We start from the raw sequence: 17454 nt of genomic DNA on the forward strand, positions 1-17454 counted from the left end.
CTGACCTCGTGATCCACCTGCCTCAGCCTCCCAAAGTGCTGGGATTACAGGCGTGAGCCGCCGCACCTGGCCTGTATCTTTTTTTTTTTTTTTTTAACTCAAGTATTAAGTATAGCAGCAGCCCCCAACCTTTTTGGCAGTAGGGATCATTTTCATGGAGGACAATTTTTTCCATGGACCAGGGCGGGGGGCATTAGATTCTCATAAGGAATGGGCAACCTAGATCTCGTATGGCAGTTCACAATAGGGTTCATGCTCATAAGAGAATCTAATGCTGCCGCCAGTCTGACAGGAGGCGGAGCTCAGGTGGTAAAGCTCACCTGCCCACCGCTCACCTCCTGCCGTGCAGACTGGTTCCAAACAGGCCACGGCCCTAGACTAGTCCTCGGCCCAGGGGTTGGGGACCCCGAAGCATAGTACTGAATGTGTGTACTGACTAAGACAAACTTGTAGTTAATAGTGAATGATCCCAAGCAGGTATTTGAAAACAAATCTCTGGTTATTAGGTTGCTTTTTTTTTTTCTTCTTTTTTTTCATTAATCTGTATGGGTTTCATGTTTCTTTTGAGAGAGAGAGTGTGCTGAGAGAGTGAGTTGTGCGGGCGTGTGAACTGGAATAAATTAGGGAGCCCCGATGTCTAGAAGTTAGGTTTGGCCCCTGAAGGTATGATTAGTCAGGGAAACCTATCTGTGAAGGAAGTTAGATTTGATTTAAACCTTGAAAGGTAACAGGACTTGGATAGCTATCCATGAGGAGAGGGTATTTTAGGCCAAGGAAGCATTTTGGGGGGAAAACATACTGCATGTATGATTTGGGAAATGGTGAGGAGACTTGCCTTAGTGGAGGAACCAAGTTGAGGAATAGTACAATATAGTATTTTAAAATCTTAGGTCATTTGTTCCTTTGCCTGTTAAAACCTATTTAGTGGCCGGGCGTGGTGGCTCATGCCTGTAATCCCAGAACTTTGGGAGGCCGAGGTGGGCGGATTACCTGAGATCAGTTTGAGACCAGCTTTGCCAACATGGTGAAACCCCATCTCTACTAAAAATACAAAGATTAGCTGGGTGTGGTGGCACATGCTTGTAACCCCAGCTATTCAGGAGGCTGAGGCAGGAGAGTTGCTTGAACCCGGGAGGCAGAGGTTGCAGTGAGCCGAGATCGTGCCACTGCACTCCAGCCTGGCCGACAGAGCGAGACTCTGTCTCGAAAAAACGACTCTTTTGCTAAATTGGAGGTCCCCAGAACAGTTTCTTTCTCATGGACCATTTGTAGAACATGACTGCAAGTTTTGTTAACTTGTCTATTAATAATTCCTTACCTTTCTGTATGTGTATCTTTCCTCTAACTTGGTTCATCGCATCTTGAATGTATGTGTGGCTATTTTTTGTCTTCTATTACTTTTTATTATATTTCTAATTTAATTTTTGTTTGTCTTAGTGCTTTTGTAATAGGTATCTATTATTTTGCCTTTAATTGGTGGGTTTATAATGAAGTTAGCGTTGATCCATTTGGAGCACTTTTCTGGTACACTGAAAAACAAACGAATATTGTGGTAATCTTATTCATATACTTAGAGTTGTCCTGTATGGGGACTTTAAAAAAAAATCAGAGAAATTGGTGATTGGAAAAAAGATTTTCTTACCAAATTTAAAAACTGCTTACTTAAGGTAAGTTTCCATGACTAAATTTAATTCATTAATTAGAAGAGATTGTTCTTTGGGATTTTTTTCTCATTTTAAAGGGCTTTCTTCTCAAAAATGAAAGTGATACTTGTCACCCATAATTAATCAAGTGAACTATTTAAATTACCTTAGGAGGGGAGTACAGATTAAGAAGCCTTACTATACTGAATTGATAGTATGGGAGTGAAAGCCATAGTAGGTAAGTCTGTCACTGATCAAAGGAAATACCTGACTGTATATCAGCTCACTTTGGAATTTTTTGAGTCTCTAGGCCTAAGTAGATCTGGAGCAATTACTACTCTAGAATACTGATTAAAACCAACTTCTGTGACCCAATCTTAGGGCTTAGGGACGATGGGTAAAATGTTCCATCACAGATCAGTGCTGTCCATTGAATCTATAAACAGCCTTCTTTTGTTCCAGTTACTGGTCATGAGGTTGGCAACCATATAAGTGAATGTTCTAGATTAGCATAATATTAAGTCCCCAGGTCTCTATACCAACAACAGGAATTGAATTACCTAATACAGTAGTTCTCAAATGAGATCAGACGCCTGCTAGCACAGAGATTCCTTCAAGGTTTGTCTGTCAGGTCAGAATTATTTTCATAATACTACTAAGATGTCCTTTGCCTTTTTTTGTGTGTTGCTAAAGCACTAATGGTGCAAAAGCAAAAGTTAGTAAAATTGCTGACATTTTAGTATGAATCAAGGAATTGTACCAAACTGTATGGGCAATCATTGTATTTTTCTCATTATATACTTGTAAGATATATATAAATAAACCCAGTTTCACCATGTCCTTGATGAAGCAGTGAAAGTTATTTTGTTGGGTCTTGACCCTTGAATCTATTTAACATTCTGTGGGCAAAATGGGAACCGTATATAATGTTCTTGCTCGATGATTATCTCAAGAAAAGGTATTCATGATTTTTGAGTTGCAAGGTTGAAGTAGTCCCTGTTTTTTGGAACACCATTTTTATTTGAAAGAATGACAGACAAACTGGTTGTTAATACTTGAGTACTGGGCAGACAGTTCCTCAGAAATGAATAAAGTGAGCCTGTCACTTCAGGGAAAACAACTGATTGTTGTCAGTGATGAAATTTGATTTACAGAAAACATGGGCTTGACAGCTACTCAATATTTAAAGACTTTTCTGATGAGATTGGAGATGATATTAATGAATGTGTTTTGTTTTTTGTTTGTTTGTTTTTTTAAGACGGAGTCTTGCTCTGTCGCCCAGACTGGAGTGCCATGGCTTGATCTCAGCTCACTGCAAGCTCCGCCTCCCGGTTCACACCATTCTCTTGCATCAGCCTCCCGAGTAGCTGGGATTACAGGTGCCTGCCACCATGCCCGGCTAATTTTTTGCATTTTTCGTAGAGACAGGGTTTCACCGTGTTAGCCTGGATGGTCTCCATCTCCTGACTTCATGATCCACCCCCCTCGGCCTCCCAAAGTGTTGGGATTACAGGCGTGAGCCACCGTGCCTGGCTGTTTTTTTTTTTTTTTTTAAAGTAATAAAATGTGCTGACATTTGGAAGATCTGTATAATTCAGAGAACCAATAATTTCTAAATGGCCAATGAATAATGTTAAGAAGTTATGCATACATAGTTAAAAGATCCTTTGAATGTGCCACATAGACCAATGTATTTTAATGTAAAACAGAGAAAGAAAAGTTCATTGATATTCAGATTCCACATTGCACTTAACCTTTAAGAAATAACCTTTACTGGATATTGGTAATATCAAAGAAGATTATCATTAATTGTGTGAATGTGCCAATCATAATTTTCCTTTTTCTAATTACATACTTGTGTGAAGTCATTATTTCTTATACTTAAAGCGAAAACAATGTATCGCAGCACACTGAATGCAGAAGCAGGTTTAAGAATACAGCTGTATTCTATTAAGCCAAACACTGAGATTTGCAAAGAAGTGAAAGAATGTTATTTCCCACTAAAATGTTATGTTTTGAAAAAGTTATAAAAATGTTCCTTATGTTAACAAACACTGTTATGTTTAGGTGAATTAATATTTTAAAAAATTCTTTATTTTAAATTTTAATATAGTAAATATAGATAGATATAATGCACATAAACAAAAGCTCTTTGGGAATCTGCAGTAATTTTTTAAGAGTAAAAAGGGGTTCTGAAACCAAAAGTTAAAAAACTGCTAACTTAATATTTGAAGGGCTAAGTTGACATTCTAATAAATAAAGGGTGGGTTCTGCCATTTTATTAAGTTTAGATGAAACCGAAGTAAAGTATATGTATAGTACTGGATTTTAATTATTTTTGCGTCCATTTGCAGTTTTTAAATTAAAGCATTACTTCTGTTTGCTAAATCAGTGAATATCATGCTTTACTGCTAGCTTAATCTTGGACTAACGAGAAAATGTCATAGATTTTCCAACTTTTGAAAAGGTAACTTAATGTGTCCAAAATTATGCGAACAAAAACATGAAAGACTGTGTCTGTAATCTCTGTATGGTAATTATATGTCACGTACCTCTCCAAGAATGACCTGTTTAGTCAGTGTGAAGATCAAGATAGTTAATATATGTGAAAATATTCTGTAGATAGGTAAAAGCTTATATTAATATTAGACTTGTTGTTGGCTGTCATGCAAAGTAATTGAATTTATGAAAGTGGGAAGAAATTGAGTTGAAGGAATATATATATATATATATGTATATATTTTTTTTTTTTTTTTGAGACAGAGTCTTGCTCTCTCATCCAGGAATGCAGTGGTGAGATCATAGTTCACTGCAGCTTCTAACTCCTGGCCTCAAGTGATCCTCCTGCCTTAGCCTCCTGCGTAGCTAGGTCTACAGGCACACACCACTATCCTCAGCTAATTAAAAATTTTTTTTTTGTAGACAGGGAGTCTTGCTGTGTTGTACAGGTTGGTCTCAAACTCCTGGCCTGAAGCGATTCTCTGGCCTTAGCCTCCCAAAGTGCTGGGATTATGGGTATGAGCCACCTCCTCTAGCCAATACATTTTTTCCCTTAAAACCACTAATTTTCTGTAATGTACCCTCCAAACGGTGCTGCAAAATAAGAAAGCCACTAATTTTCCTGAAATATCTTACTACTTGGATACTTGGATAACCCTTAATGGCGGTGCTGTTTACCCAGTTAATTATTTTTCATCAAGCAAACATTCTGGTTTATTCACACTTAAAGTTAGATACGTAGATTAGTTATTTCAGATGTATCATGGTGACATGCAAATATTACATAGTTATGTTATTATATAATTTATCTCAAAAATTTTAAAAGACCACACTACAACCGTAGTTTTAAATTACAGTGCCATGATCAAAAACCCCCATCAGTTAAGCACCAACACAGAACAGATGGTCCAAGAGGACATACAACAGGTTTACAGTCTGGAGGAGAAAAGCATAGAGCCATTAAAACTATCAGATTTCTGTTTCTTATATATATTAGTTAATGAATAAGTAAAGATATAATCCTTGGTCATACAGGGACCAAATCTTAGAGTATTAGTGTTGCAGAATTGCTAACTTTAACTTCATATTTTTTCCTGATTTATAAATTTTTGTATACAATGGTTGATAATACTACTGTCCGTTTATTATTTTAATTGAAATTAACGCAACTTGTCATAAGTAGGTCATTTATAAATGTGAAATTGCTTGAGGCCGTCTTTTACTGCCATGTTGCATTTAACTCCTGGTTGAACAGATTTGAGCTGTGTTAGGCTATTTGTCACTAAAGCATTTTTTAACTTTTCATCTTATAAAGGAAGATGGTTGACTTGAAATTGTGCTGCCTTGGAAATAGCTGTGTGTGATTGGAAAGGTACTTGCTCACATTTCACATGCCACGTGTATCTTGTTCAATAGCTCATCTTGTATTTTAGAAAACGGCCTTTCCAAAGATACATTCTGTAGAAAAAAATGGTATAGTAACACTTTCAAAAAGAGCCTGATAAAAACTTTGTTGTGATTATTTATTCTGAATTAATTTTTGTTTTGCATTTTAAGTATTAAACAAAATGAAAGGCAGAATATTTGGAATATTTAATAGACTACATTTTCTCTTTAGAGAACTCTGTGAGTCATACTTAATACAGTACATTTCTTTTTAGAGCATTCTGGAGTCATACCATACTGTTTGTTTAAATTACTGTATTGTGATTTTTATTATATTAAAAGTATTGGAATACAGGATTCAACCTGAGGAAGCTGATAAAAGCACACACACACACAGGAATGAGTGTTTTTTTCTGTCTTTATACTGGATGCATTATTTTTATAGAAGAAATTTTTAATACTGTTTTCTTTTCTTACGGTTTTTTTTTCTTTTCTTTTTTTTTTGGTGGGGAACGGAGTCTCCTCCTGTTGCCCTGGATGGTGTGCAATGGCGCGATCTCAGCTCACTGCAACCTCCGCCTCCCGGCTCAAGCAATTCTCTGCCTCAGCCTCCCGAATAGCTGGGATTACAGGCACCCACCACCATGCCCAGCTAATTTATTTTTATTTTTATTTTTAGTAGAGATGGGGTTTCACCATCTTGGCCAGGCTGGTCTCGAACTCCTGACCTCATGATCCACCCACCTTGGCCTCCCAAAGTGCTGGGATTACAGGCATGAGCCACCGCGCCTGGCCCAGAGTGACAACTTTTTGAACTTTTTTTAAAGCAACTTCTTCTGTTATTTAGCCCATATATAGGGATAATAAAGCGATCACATCCTTAGGGTGAAAGGGCCTGTTTTCTGTGATCCTAACATATGTCAGTATGACCCTTACTCATATTGGGCCTGCATCAAATGGGAAACTCAAGCCTTATAATGGGAAGTTTATTGCTTTCTAGATCCATGCCGAGAGTGCTTAATGGTTATCCTGGGCTCTAAGTACAGAAAGTTTATAATAATAGACTGTAATATAACATCTGATGGTTATAAAAAAATAGGAACTTTTCAGTTCTGTTTTCATACTAAAATAACTCTCGAATAGGTACAGTATAGAATAGAAGTTATAGATAGAGACTTGGAGTGCTTAGGGTATTAGCCTGTTCAAGAACTCCACTATTCTATTGGTTTTCCTAGAGTCAAATCAGAGCATAGAAATCCCTTCACAGCCCATGGGCTCATTTCATAGATTTGTAGACACAAAGCAGCACAGTTTTATGAAGGGATGTAGAAAGTTTTCATTCACCTATCTTTAAGATCCCTTTTGATTGTGAGGTTAATTTTAGGTGTTGAAGTACTTTTCTCTCAAATATTTAAATTGCGTTTTTCATTTTTCCTCAGATTTCTAAAATTTCATCTGGTATCATTAGTATATAACTATATAATTCCTTCCTTTTATACCCAGAATTATTTTAATTGTTAAAAGCAGTCTTTCGCAAAGTCTGAAAAAAACTTAATATAAAACATCAATTTTTTTTTTTACAAAAAAATTTTAAAAGATTTTGATTAAACCAAAATTCTAAATTCGGAAAACTTGCTAATTCTTGAAAGAGCTTTATGCAAAGACTGTAGAATTTCCTGACAACTGAATAAATTTCAAGATATCATGTGAGGAAGATTGGACACAAAATTTAAGAAGAAACATTAACACTTTTTTTGAAAAAACACTTTAAAGGAAACAGAACTTGATAACAACTCTGTCAAGGACAAAGGTAGCATTTACATTATAAAATTTATTAAAGGAATGATATCACCATGTGTTCATTAGAATATTGCACATCCAAAGTATAATATCCAAATTATGTATTTGGATAATCCAAATTAGTATAATCCAAATTGTATATGGTCATGTAGTAATGAGTTTGCACTACAAATAATACAGTTTTAAAATTTATATATATTTTTAGTTCTAATATTAAATTTTTCTTAGGCTGGGCGCAGTGACTTACGCTTGCTATCCCAGCACTTTGGGAGGCCAAAGTGAGAGGATCACTTGAGGCCAGGAGTTCAAGACCAGCCTGGTCTACATGCTGAAACCCCATCTCTCCTAAAAATAACAAAAATGAGTCAGGTGTGGTGGTGGGTGCCTGTAATCCTAGCTACTTGGGAGACTGAAGCAGGATAATTGCATGAACCCAGGAGCATTGAGCTGAGATCATGCCACAGCACTCCAGCCTGGGTGACAGAGCGAGACTCCATTTCAAAAAAAAATTTTTTTTTCTTGAGTACTTATTGTTAGATTTAAATACCCAGGTTTATAATAAAATATCACCACAGTGAACTGGAGGAGGGAAGGAAATTAATTATCTTTAGTTTGATTACTCACTGTGAAAACAGAATTGGGAATATGCTCAAACAATACAATAAAACAGTGATGTATGATGTACACTTGGGTTTTAGAAAAAACATTGCTGAAACCTTTTTTTTTTTAAGTCAGTCTTTTCTTTGTTTTCTTGAATGATCCTATAAAAGGAAAAACTAGGAGAGAGTAAAGGAGCTCTAGGATCCTAGGCAGATTACTAGTTTGAACTTTGGTTTCCTGGTTTATGGTGAAACCAGGTATCTCTAAAGTGTTTCTAGGTCTAAATGTGGTCAGTGTATGAGTAGGAGGCAGTCATAGATGAGAGGTATGTAAGGGATTCAAATGTAGAATAAAGAAAATAGAAATAAAAGATAGAAGAAGGCTAGAAAGGAAAGGTATTTAGTGTTTGCAAATGAAATTTATATAAGTGTAAATACACCTAAAATTTTTGTTACTGGTGTTGTTCTTATTCTCTTCTCCCAATTACAAGTATAGTTTTCTCCACAATGATAGCTTGACTAGACCGAGCTTTTATGCATTAAGTAATGTGGCCAGTACAGTAGGTACTCAGTGAGTATTTGTTTAACTTACTGACTAAAAAAGATACCAGACAAGAAAAAAGAAAAAAAAAGATACCAGAGTTGATTGCCTAAATAAAACAGGGTTTTTCCTTCAGTTTTACCATGACTTCTTGACCATGCTGCTATTTGTCTTTGTTTGCCATGACACGTGATCTGACTTCTACAATATAGTCTCCTTGTTTTTGTAAGTAACTAGTTCTAGTTGATGCTTTTATTTGAGAGACTCGCTTTTCCATTTAAACTCTCATTTGCCTTGGGCTGTTCTGATTTTTTCACTATTTGTCTTGAAATAAGCATAAATCAGTCACAGGTCAGATTTAGCTTGCCTTGCTAATAGTCTTCCTTGTTCTGCAGATCTCAAATTGTAGTTTAGGACTCTATTATTCAACTGATTTTTGATACGCACCTTAGTAAGAGAACCTATTCCAGGCTGCCAAGTGAGTTGTTAGCTTGGAGATTGTCAGCTTGTAACTCTCAATAGAAAGCAATGGTTTAAAAAACACTATGCTTAGTCTTTGTTTATTCTTATTTTTATTTATTCAAACAATATTTGTGTTAGGAAATATGCTAATTTTTAGAAACAAAAACATGAATAAGAAGATACGGTCCCTCTTTTCAAGGAACTTAGAATCTAGTGAGAAAGTGGGAGTCAAAAAGACCAAGTATTGGAAGACCCATGACAGAGTTATGTACAAATAAAGGGGAATAGTTATACCATAGACTGGAGCTGAGAGAGTATGTAGTCTAGGACTTTGAGGGTGATGTAACAGTGTAACTCACTACATTAACATATTAATGGAGAAGGATCAGGTGGGAGTAGATGTAGGAAAAATTGGATATGCCAGGTGTACTGTGGCTTGTGCCTGAAATCCTAGCTAGCTAGAAGACTGAGGCAGGAGGATCACTTGAGGCCAGGAGTTTGAGGCAAGCCTGAGCAACATAGTGAGAGATCTCATCTATAAAACATTTTTTAGGCAGGGCACGGTGGCTCATGCTTGTAATCCCAGCACTTTGGGAGGCCAAGGCGGGCAGATCACTTGAGGTCAGGAGTTTGAGACCAGCCTGGCCAACATGGTGAAACCCCATCTCTACTAAAAATACTAAAATTAGCCAAGTGTGGTGGCACACACCTGTAATCCCAGCTACTCAGGAGGCCGAGGCAGGAGAATCACTTGAACCCGGAAGGTGGAGGTTGCAGTGAGCGGAGGTTGTGCTATTGCATTTCAGCCTGGGCAACAGAGCGAGACTCTGTCTCAAAAAAAAAAAACCAAAAATCAAAACTTTTTATTTTAAAGTTAGCTAGGTGTGGTAGTGCACATCTGTAGTTCCAAGTACTTGAGAGACTGAGAAAGATTTCTTGAGCTTACAAGTTAAAGGCTGCAGTGAGCTATGATCATGGCATTGCATCTCAGCCTGGGTAACAGGGAGACTCTGTCTTCAAAAAAATAAAAAATAAATAATACTGGATAAAGTTCAGCACCCATTCAGACAGTGAATAGAAATGGAAGGGAATGCCTGATAGATGGTATCTATCAGAAAATTACAGCAAACATCATGCATTAATGGTGAAACATTAAATGCAGTTCTCTTAGAGAACAACAAGAGAAGGATATCTGTTGTCTCCATTTCTATTTGTTAATGCACCAAGTAAAGAAATAGAAATGTAATGCAAGATTGAAAAGGTGGAAATAAACTGTCATTGACTGATGGTGTGATTTTTTTTTTTTAACCTAGAAAACCCAAGAACGTGAACCTAGTAAACTAAGTTTTGAAAGGTAGTTAATTAGACATTCAGCATTCAAAAACTCTATAGTTTTGGCTGGGCACAGTGGCTCACGCCTGTAATCCCAACACTTTAGGAGGCAGAGGTAGGTGGATCACTTGAGGTCAGGAGGCTGAGATCACCCTGGCCAACATAGTGAAACCCCGTCACTACTAAAAATACAATAACACTTAGCCGGGCATGGAGACTCTGTGGCAAAAGAACAAAAAAACAAAAAAAACACCCAAAAAACCAAAAACAAAACCCTATAGTTTTCAACTTTTACACAATAGCACCAGTAGACAATGTAATAGAAAAAAAAATCCATTTCACAAAGCAACAAAAGCTTCTTTACCCAAGTAAGAAAAAAAAACTTAAATATGTAAGACTTCTGTGGGGAAATTTTAAATTTTTACTGATGGAAATGAAATGCCAGTTTTTAATCAAATTAATATTACTAATGTCAATAAATCCCAACAAGGTTTTTCATAGAACCTTATAAATATCCTAAAATGATAGAAAAGGTCACTATGTTCAATTAATGAAGACAGTATAGAAAAAACAACAACAAAAGAAAGGGACTTGTCTTAGTAGAATTGAGATCATAATAAAGCTATAATAATAAACTATAGTAAAACAAGGTTTTAATGACACAGAGCTAGACAAATGGCTTAGTGGGACAGAATAGACTCCAAAAGTAGACATACACTTAATGTGGGAATCTGAAATCAGTGAGAAATGTAAGCTCTTTAGAAAATGGTGTCGGCATAATTGATTATCAGTATGGAAAAGCTACAAATTAAATTCAAGAGGACCTTCAAAAGCACCAGTAGAAAACCTATTAGAGTAAAAAAGGTTAGCATTGTTGCTAAAATTGAGAAGAATAAACAAAAAATGATAGCATATCGTTTGATGTTCACATATCAGCATTAACCTATCAGCAAATACATTTTTAAAATATTACATTAACTTTAATGGCAAAAACTATAAGCATCTAGGAATAAATCTAATGAAAGGCCTTCCTGAAGAAGATTATAAAATGGTTTTGAAGAAGAGCTGAATGAATGTAGAGAGATACACCATGCTTATCAGTGGGAGGACTCAATGCTGTAGAGTTGTCAGTTCATTCTTAATAAATTTGTAGATTGAGTGCAATTTCAGTCAAAATCTTAATAGGTTTTGTTTTTTGTTTATGCAGAATATGACAAGCTGATCCTAAAAATCATCAAGGACCATGAATGAATAGTTAAGATAAATTTGAAAAAACAGTTTAGTCAGGGCATCTTGCCCTACCTACACATCAAGATGTAAATAACTATAGTTGTTAAGGTGGTGCTGTTGACGTGGGAATATATAGGTAGACCAGTGAAACATAAAGGAGAACACAGAAACAAGCCAGGCCCATATATTAATAGGATGCATTGAGAAGAACACAGCATCTCTTCTGTGTTTTTCCTGTTAAGGATATATATCCTGAACTTAATTATGAGTCAGCACAGTCTTATCAGACAAACCCAACTGAAAGTCATTCTATCAAGTATGTGGCCTGTAACCCTTCTAAAGTGTCTAGTTCATGTACATCAACAAAAGGCTGAGAAATCTCCAGCCAGAAAGAGATTAAAGATTGCAGTTCAGACTACCACATGCCAAGTGTGATTCTGAACTGCATCTATTTCCTGTAAAGAACATCCATTCATTATTGGGACAAGTAGGGAAACGTGAATGGATTCTTAAGATTGGACTATGTAGTAATGTATGTTTAATACTGCCCCATAGATCATTAGGCTCCGTTCATTCATTTCAGCTTTTTTTTCCCCCTCTCTCCGTGCTTCTTTAGATTGTTTTTATTGTAATGTCTTCAAGTTCACTAATCGTTTGCTATACAGTTTCTAATCCGTTGTTAAGCTCGTGTGGTGAATTTTTCATTTCCAGTAGTTATATTTTGCAGCTTTAGTAAGTCCCATTTGAGTTTTTCAAAACATGATTTACGTTTCTTCCTGCTTAACATTCATGTCTTTCTTTAAATCCTTTTGTAGGTTTATAATAACTGTTTTAAAGTCCTTGTCTGTTATTTCTGTGATCTTTTTCATTTCTGGGTCTGTTTCTGTTGACTGTTTCCATTTTCTTTCCTGGTTATGGATCACATTTTCCTGATATTTTGTGTCTATTCATTTTTTTTAATTTTATGCTGGATATTGTAATGATTATATTTTGGAGTGTCTGGACCTTGTCCTTTTAGAGTGACGAACTTTGTTTTGGCAGGTTGTCAAGTTACTTGCAATCAGCATGATCCTTTCAAGACTTGTTTTGTTGGGGGTAGGGTTCTTGAATAGCTTTTACTCATCTGCTGATTTAGTCCTCCTTCTAAGACATGACTCTTGTGCGGTCTCTGCTGTATGTTCTGGACGTTCATTAAGTCTACTCAACTCTGCTTGTCAGAACTCAAATTTCTCTCTTTACATTGTGAGCTCTGAGAATTGTTTAGCTTACAGCTTTCTTGTATTTGATCTCTGCTTAGCCTTGTGGAGTTTTAGGTTATACATGCACAATTTAGTATTTAGCCAAAATTTTGTTGGTTTTTTGGTTTGTTTTGTTTTTGAGACAGGCTCCCACCGTGTTGCCCAGGCTGGTCTTGAATTCCTGGCCGCAGGCATTCCTCCCACCTTAGCTTCCCAAAGTGTTGGGATTACAGGCATGAGCCACTACATCCATGCTTGTGTGAAGCCACAGCCAAAATCTTAAAGGCAGATTTTTGGAGCTCTTTGTTAGTGTAGCTCCCTTTTCTTTGGTATTCTTTTCTGAATGTGTCAGTCAGTTCAGCATCCATGAACTCCAGCTTTGTCTCCTCAAATTCAACAAGACTTGGGCTACCCATTTTCCCATACCTCATTCTGGAAAGCACCTCTCTGCCTTACTAGAGAGAACCTAGTCTTGCATTACCTGCTGTCCAAAGTCTGAAAACAGTTTTCTCGTGCTTTGTCCAGTTTTCTAGTTTTTTATGGCAAGAAGGCATCTTCCTCCTTTCTGTAATAGCTACCCCTTCCTATTTTATTAATAGCTTAGTTTGATTGCATTATTTTCTCAACTAGTCCCTTGAGTAATTTCAGCATAAGTGGTTGAATTGATCCAAGGTTGGGGATTAAGAGTGTGGTCAAAGGACAAAAGAATCAAGATGTTGGGAGTGGTGGCAAGCAAACAGTGGTTTTGAAGCAGTGGTTCTCAGAGTATGGATGGAGGATCCTTTTGGGGATCCATAGGGTCTTCCCACTTCTAACTACATGTGAGGGTGAAATGTCTTCATATGCTTGAACCAAAATAATAAACAATGGATTCAGTGCAGAAGCAAAGATAAGAATCTGTTTTTTAAAAGTTAAACCACACATTAAAGAGATACACAAAATAGTAAAACAATGCCACTCAGTTTTCTAAGTTCTTTTTGTTTGATTTTTGTTAGCATGTAATGGGTATATTATTTTGTTAAAGTGAGTTAATGCATACATAACTTTGAAATGTTCTGTCTTTAGTTCTTTTTTTTTTTTTTCCAATCTCGCTCTGTAGCCCAGGTTGGAGTACAGTGGTGTGATCCTGGCTCACTGCAACCTCTGCCTCCTGGGTTCAAGCGATTCTCCTCCCTCAGCCTCCCAAGTAGCTGGGACTACAGTTGCACGCCACCACACCTGGCTAATTTTTGTATTTTTAGTAGAGATGGGGTTTCACCATGTTGGCCAGGCTGGTCCTGAACTCCTGACATCTGGTGATCCACCAGTCTGGGGCTCCCAAAGTGCTGGGATTACAGGCATGAGCCACCATGCCCTAACTCAGTCTTTATTCCTAACACACTAAGTATTAATTAAAGATAGCCCACAACATCAAAAATTGTTTGGAGTCATCAATTAAGATTACAAAGGGGTCTTGAGACCTAAAAGTTTGAGAATTATGGAAAGAAAGCACCATAGAGTCTAATCTGTTTAGGGAAGGAACTAAAGGCATTAGGAATGCAATGGACTGTGTAAAAAGGGAACAGATTAAAGAATGAGGCATTTCTATTCAGTTTCTATTTCCTGTTGGATGGGTGTCAATTTGTTGACTTTTCTGCATCCTTGTGTGGAGGTGCCACAATTTCCCATTCTAAACCATGGACGGCTTGACTGTTTTTCTTCTGCAGTTTCTGCTGCCTCAGGATTATTGAGCCCTTTGCTTTCATTGACTCTACAGTTTTACCCAAGATAAAAGTACTAACTAACCTGTGTCATCCACTTTATCCTTGAACTTCTCTGGGACATTGCCTGTTCAAATATAATCCCTATTACCCAGTGAGGAGAAACAACATTTATTGGTTATTAGCCCATATTTTAAATGGATTTATTTTGTGATAGAACTATATATTCAAAGGAAATAGTTATTCATCCCAGGAATGTGGAGTGGCAACATGACAGTGAAAGGCAACGTTTGACTTAGGCTTGAAATTAATTTTGTTCTTGCTTTGGGAAATCAGTTGCATTTATATTAATTAGAAGCACGGAATACATGTCAAAGTAATAATCTGCCCTTTTGGACCATCTCTGTTAATGCAGGTGAGCACACAATTTATTTAAGTAAAAAAGTATTATATGATTAATTTTAATTATATATAGGTTGATAGTAGTATTTTATGTAATTTTAAAGTATTTTTGTATTTCTTACAGTAATCCTAAATTGGAGAGTCAGAGAGTAAATAAAAAAGTCAATAATGATGCCTCACTTAGAATGCACAATCTATCCATTTTGGTGAGACAGATAAAATTTTATTACCAGGTAAGTGCCCTTTTTAAAAATCGGGGTTTTAATAACTACTTACATTTTTGTATTATTTAGTATTAGTCATCTAACAAATATTTAAATGCTTATTATATGCCAGGTTCTGATCTATTTGCTAGAGTTAGAGTAGTAAATAAGATAGTTTATTTCCTATGAATGTTAAAGGTTTAAGCAAGCACTTAATAATTTTCTAATGTTACAAATGACTACTGTATTTTATGCTTTAAAAATCAGGTCCCGGTTTCCTGAGAACTTGCATAGTGTAACATTTTGTTGTTAGACTTCTTGAATTATGCCTTTGAAAAGTGTACTTCCATTTAGGAAAGAAAACTGAATTGGATGCATATTTTAGTTTTTAAACATGAACATTGTTGAGGCTTTCAGTATGCCTCTCAGAATTGTTATATCTGCGTCGCATAAATTTTGGTTTGGCATATTTTAAAAGATTATTTCTATGCATTTTCTAATTTCTGCTATGATTTATTTCACTTATGAGTTACTTATAAGTATGCTTTTAAATTTTTGAACATGGTATTTTTCAAGTATCCTTTTTGGTTTTGATTTTTGGTCAAAGAATGTGGTTTGTATAAAACTGATTCTTTGGTATTTGTTAAGAATTACTTATTTTGGCCTAGTATGTTGTTGTCAGTTTTCTTTAAAGTTCTTTGTGTGCTTGAAAAAGTATGTATTCTCCTATTGTTTGGACACAGAGTGAGAGCAGCCTTGTTTGTTAACTGTATTGTTCAAATCTTCTACAGCCTTATTGATTTGTCTTTTGAGCGATTATTGAGAAAGAGGAGTTGAAATATCCCATATGATGAATTTATCAAATTTTCTTTTATAGGCTTTAAAGCTGCTATTAGTTGCAAATAAATTTAAAATTGTTAAATCTGCCTGAAGAATTTGATTATTTATCAGTAATTTTTCCTTTTCCTATTTTTTTCTTTTTTCTTTTCTTTTTTTTTTTTTTTTTTTTTTTTTTTTTTTTTTTTTTTTTTTTTTTTTTGAGATGGAGCTTCACTTTGTTGCCCAGGCTGGAGTGCAGTGGCGCGATCTCATCTCACTGCAACCTCTGCCTCCTGGGTTCAAGTGATTCTCCTGCCTCAGACTCCTAAGTAGCTGGGACTACAGCTGCGTGCCACCGTGTCCAGTTAATTTTTATGTTTTCAGTAGAGACAGGGTTTCACTATGTTGGCTAGGCTGGTCTCAAACTCCTGACCTCAAGTGATCTGCAACCCTCAACCTCCCAAAGTGCTGGGATTACAGGCTTGAACCCCCATGCCCAGCCTATCAATAATTGTTTCTGCATGTTTTTCCTTTCTACTGGTTTAAAATTTTTTCACTCTTCCTGTTTTTTCAGAGGTGACTTCCGAAATTATACATTTTATACCTAAACACAGGAAAGGCCAAAATTAATGAGTATCTTTATCCTTTTATGGAATAGTGCTATGACGTTAGAATGTTTTAATTCTAGTCATTCTCTTTTATGACTTTTAAGCTCTTCTTGTCTTGTATTTTAGGGTTTTTTCTTTACCCTACAAATTAAATATTGAGAAGTACTGTTAAATAAATAAAACCAATGTTTCTTTTTTTTTTTGATGGAATCTCGATCTGTCGCCCTGGCTAGAGTGCAATGGCATGATCTCAGCTCACTGCAACTTCTGCCTCCTGGGTTCCAGCAATTCTCCTGCCGCAGTCACCTGAGTAGCTGGGATTACAGGTGCCCACTACCACACCTGGCTAATTTTTTTGTATCTTTAGTAGAGACTGGGTTTCGCCATGTTGGCCAGGCTAGTCTCCAACTACTGACCTCGTGTGATCCGCCTGTCTCAGCCTCCCAAAATGCTAGGATTATAGGCATGAGCCATGTGCCCAGCCCTTTTTCTTTAGCTCAAGCTGCAGGTTTTTCTTTGAGAATATTTGTCTGAAAATGCCTTTATTTCACTCTTGTTTTTGGAAGATAGTTTCTTTGTTTTAGTTTTTAAAGAGTCGGAAGGCTGGGCGCAGTGGCTCACACCTGTAATCCCAGCACTTTGGGAGGCCGAGGTGGGCAGATCACTTGAGGTCAGGAGTTCTAGACTAGCCTGTCCAACATGGCAAAACCCTGTCTCTACTAAAAATACAAAAATTAGCCAGCCTTGGTGGTGGGCACCTGTAATCTCAGCTACTCAGGAGGCTGAGGCATGAGAATCACTTGAACCCAGGAAGCTGGGGTTACAGTGAGCCAAGATCATGCTGTTGCACTGCAGCCTTGGCAACAAGAGCAAAACTCCATCTACAAAAAATAAAATAGGCCGGGCGCGGTGGCTCAAGCCTGTAATCCCAGCACTTTGGGAGGCCGAGACGGGCGGATCACAAGGTCAGGAGATCGAGACCATCCTGGCTA

At 36.7% G+C, this 17454-nt stretch overlaps 1 protein-coding gene across 4 annotated transcripts in view; it reads left to right on the forward strand.

Moving 5' to 3' along the window:
* Positions 1 to 17454, forward strand: part of CCDC88A (coiled-coil domain containing 88A) — a 142858-nt gene that overhangs the window by 21346 nt on the left and 104058 nt on the right. For all 4 annotated transcript variants that reach the window (XM_011996510.1, XM_011996509.1, XM_011996511.1 and 1 more), the window contains exon 3: positions 14957 to 15065. In XM_011996510.1, the coding sequence (XP_011851900.1) occupies positions 14957 to 15065 (109 nt within the window). The remainder of the gene's footprint in view (positions 1 to 14956; positions 15066 to 17454) is intronic.

The sequence above is a fragment of the Mandrillus leucophaeus genome, unplaced genomic scaffold (assembly GCF_000951045.1).
Source record: "Mandrillus leucophaeus isolate KB7577 unplaced genomic scaffold, Mleu.le_1.0 Scaffold518, whole genome shotgun sequence".
Classification (NCBI taxonomy): domain Eukaryota; kingdom Metazoa; phylum Chordata; class Mammalia; order Primates; family Cercopithecidae; genus Mandrillus; species Mandrillus leucophaeus.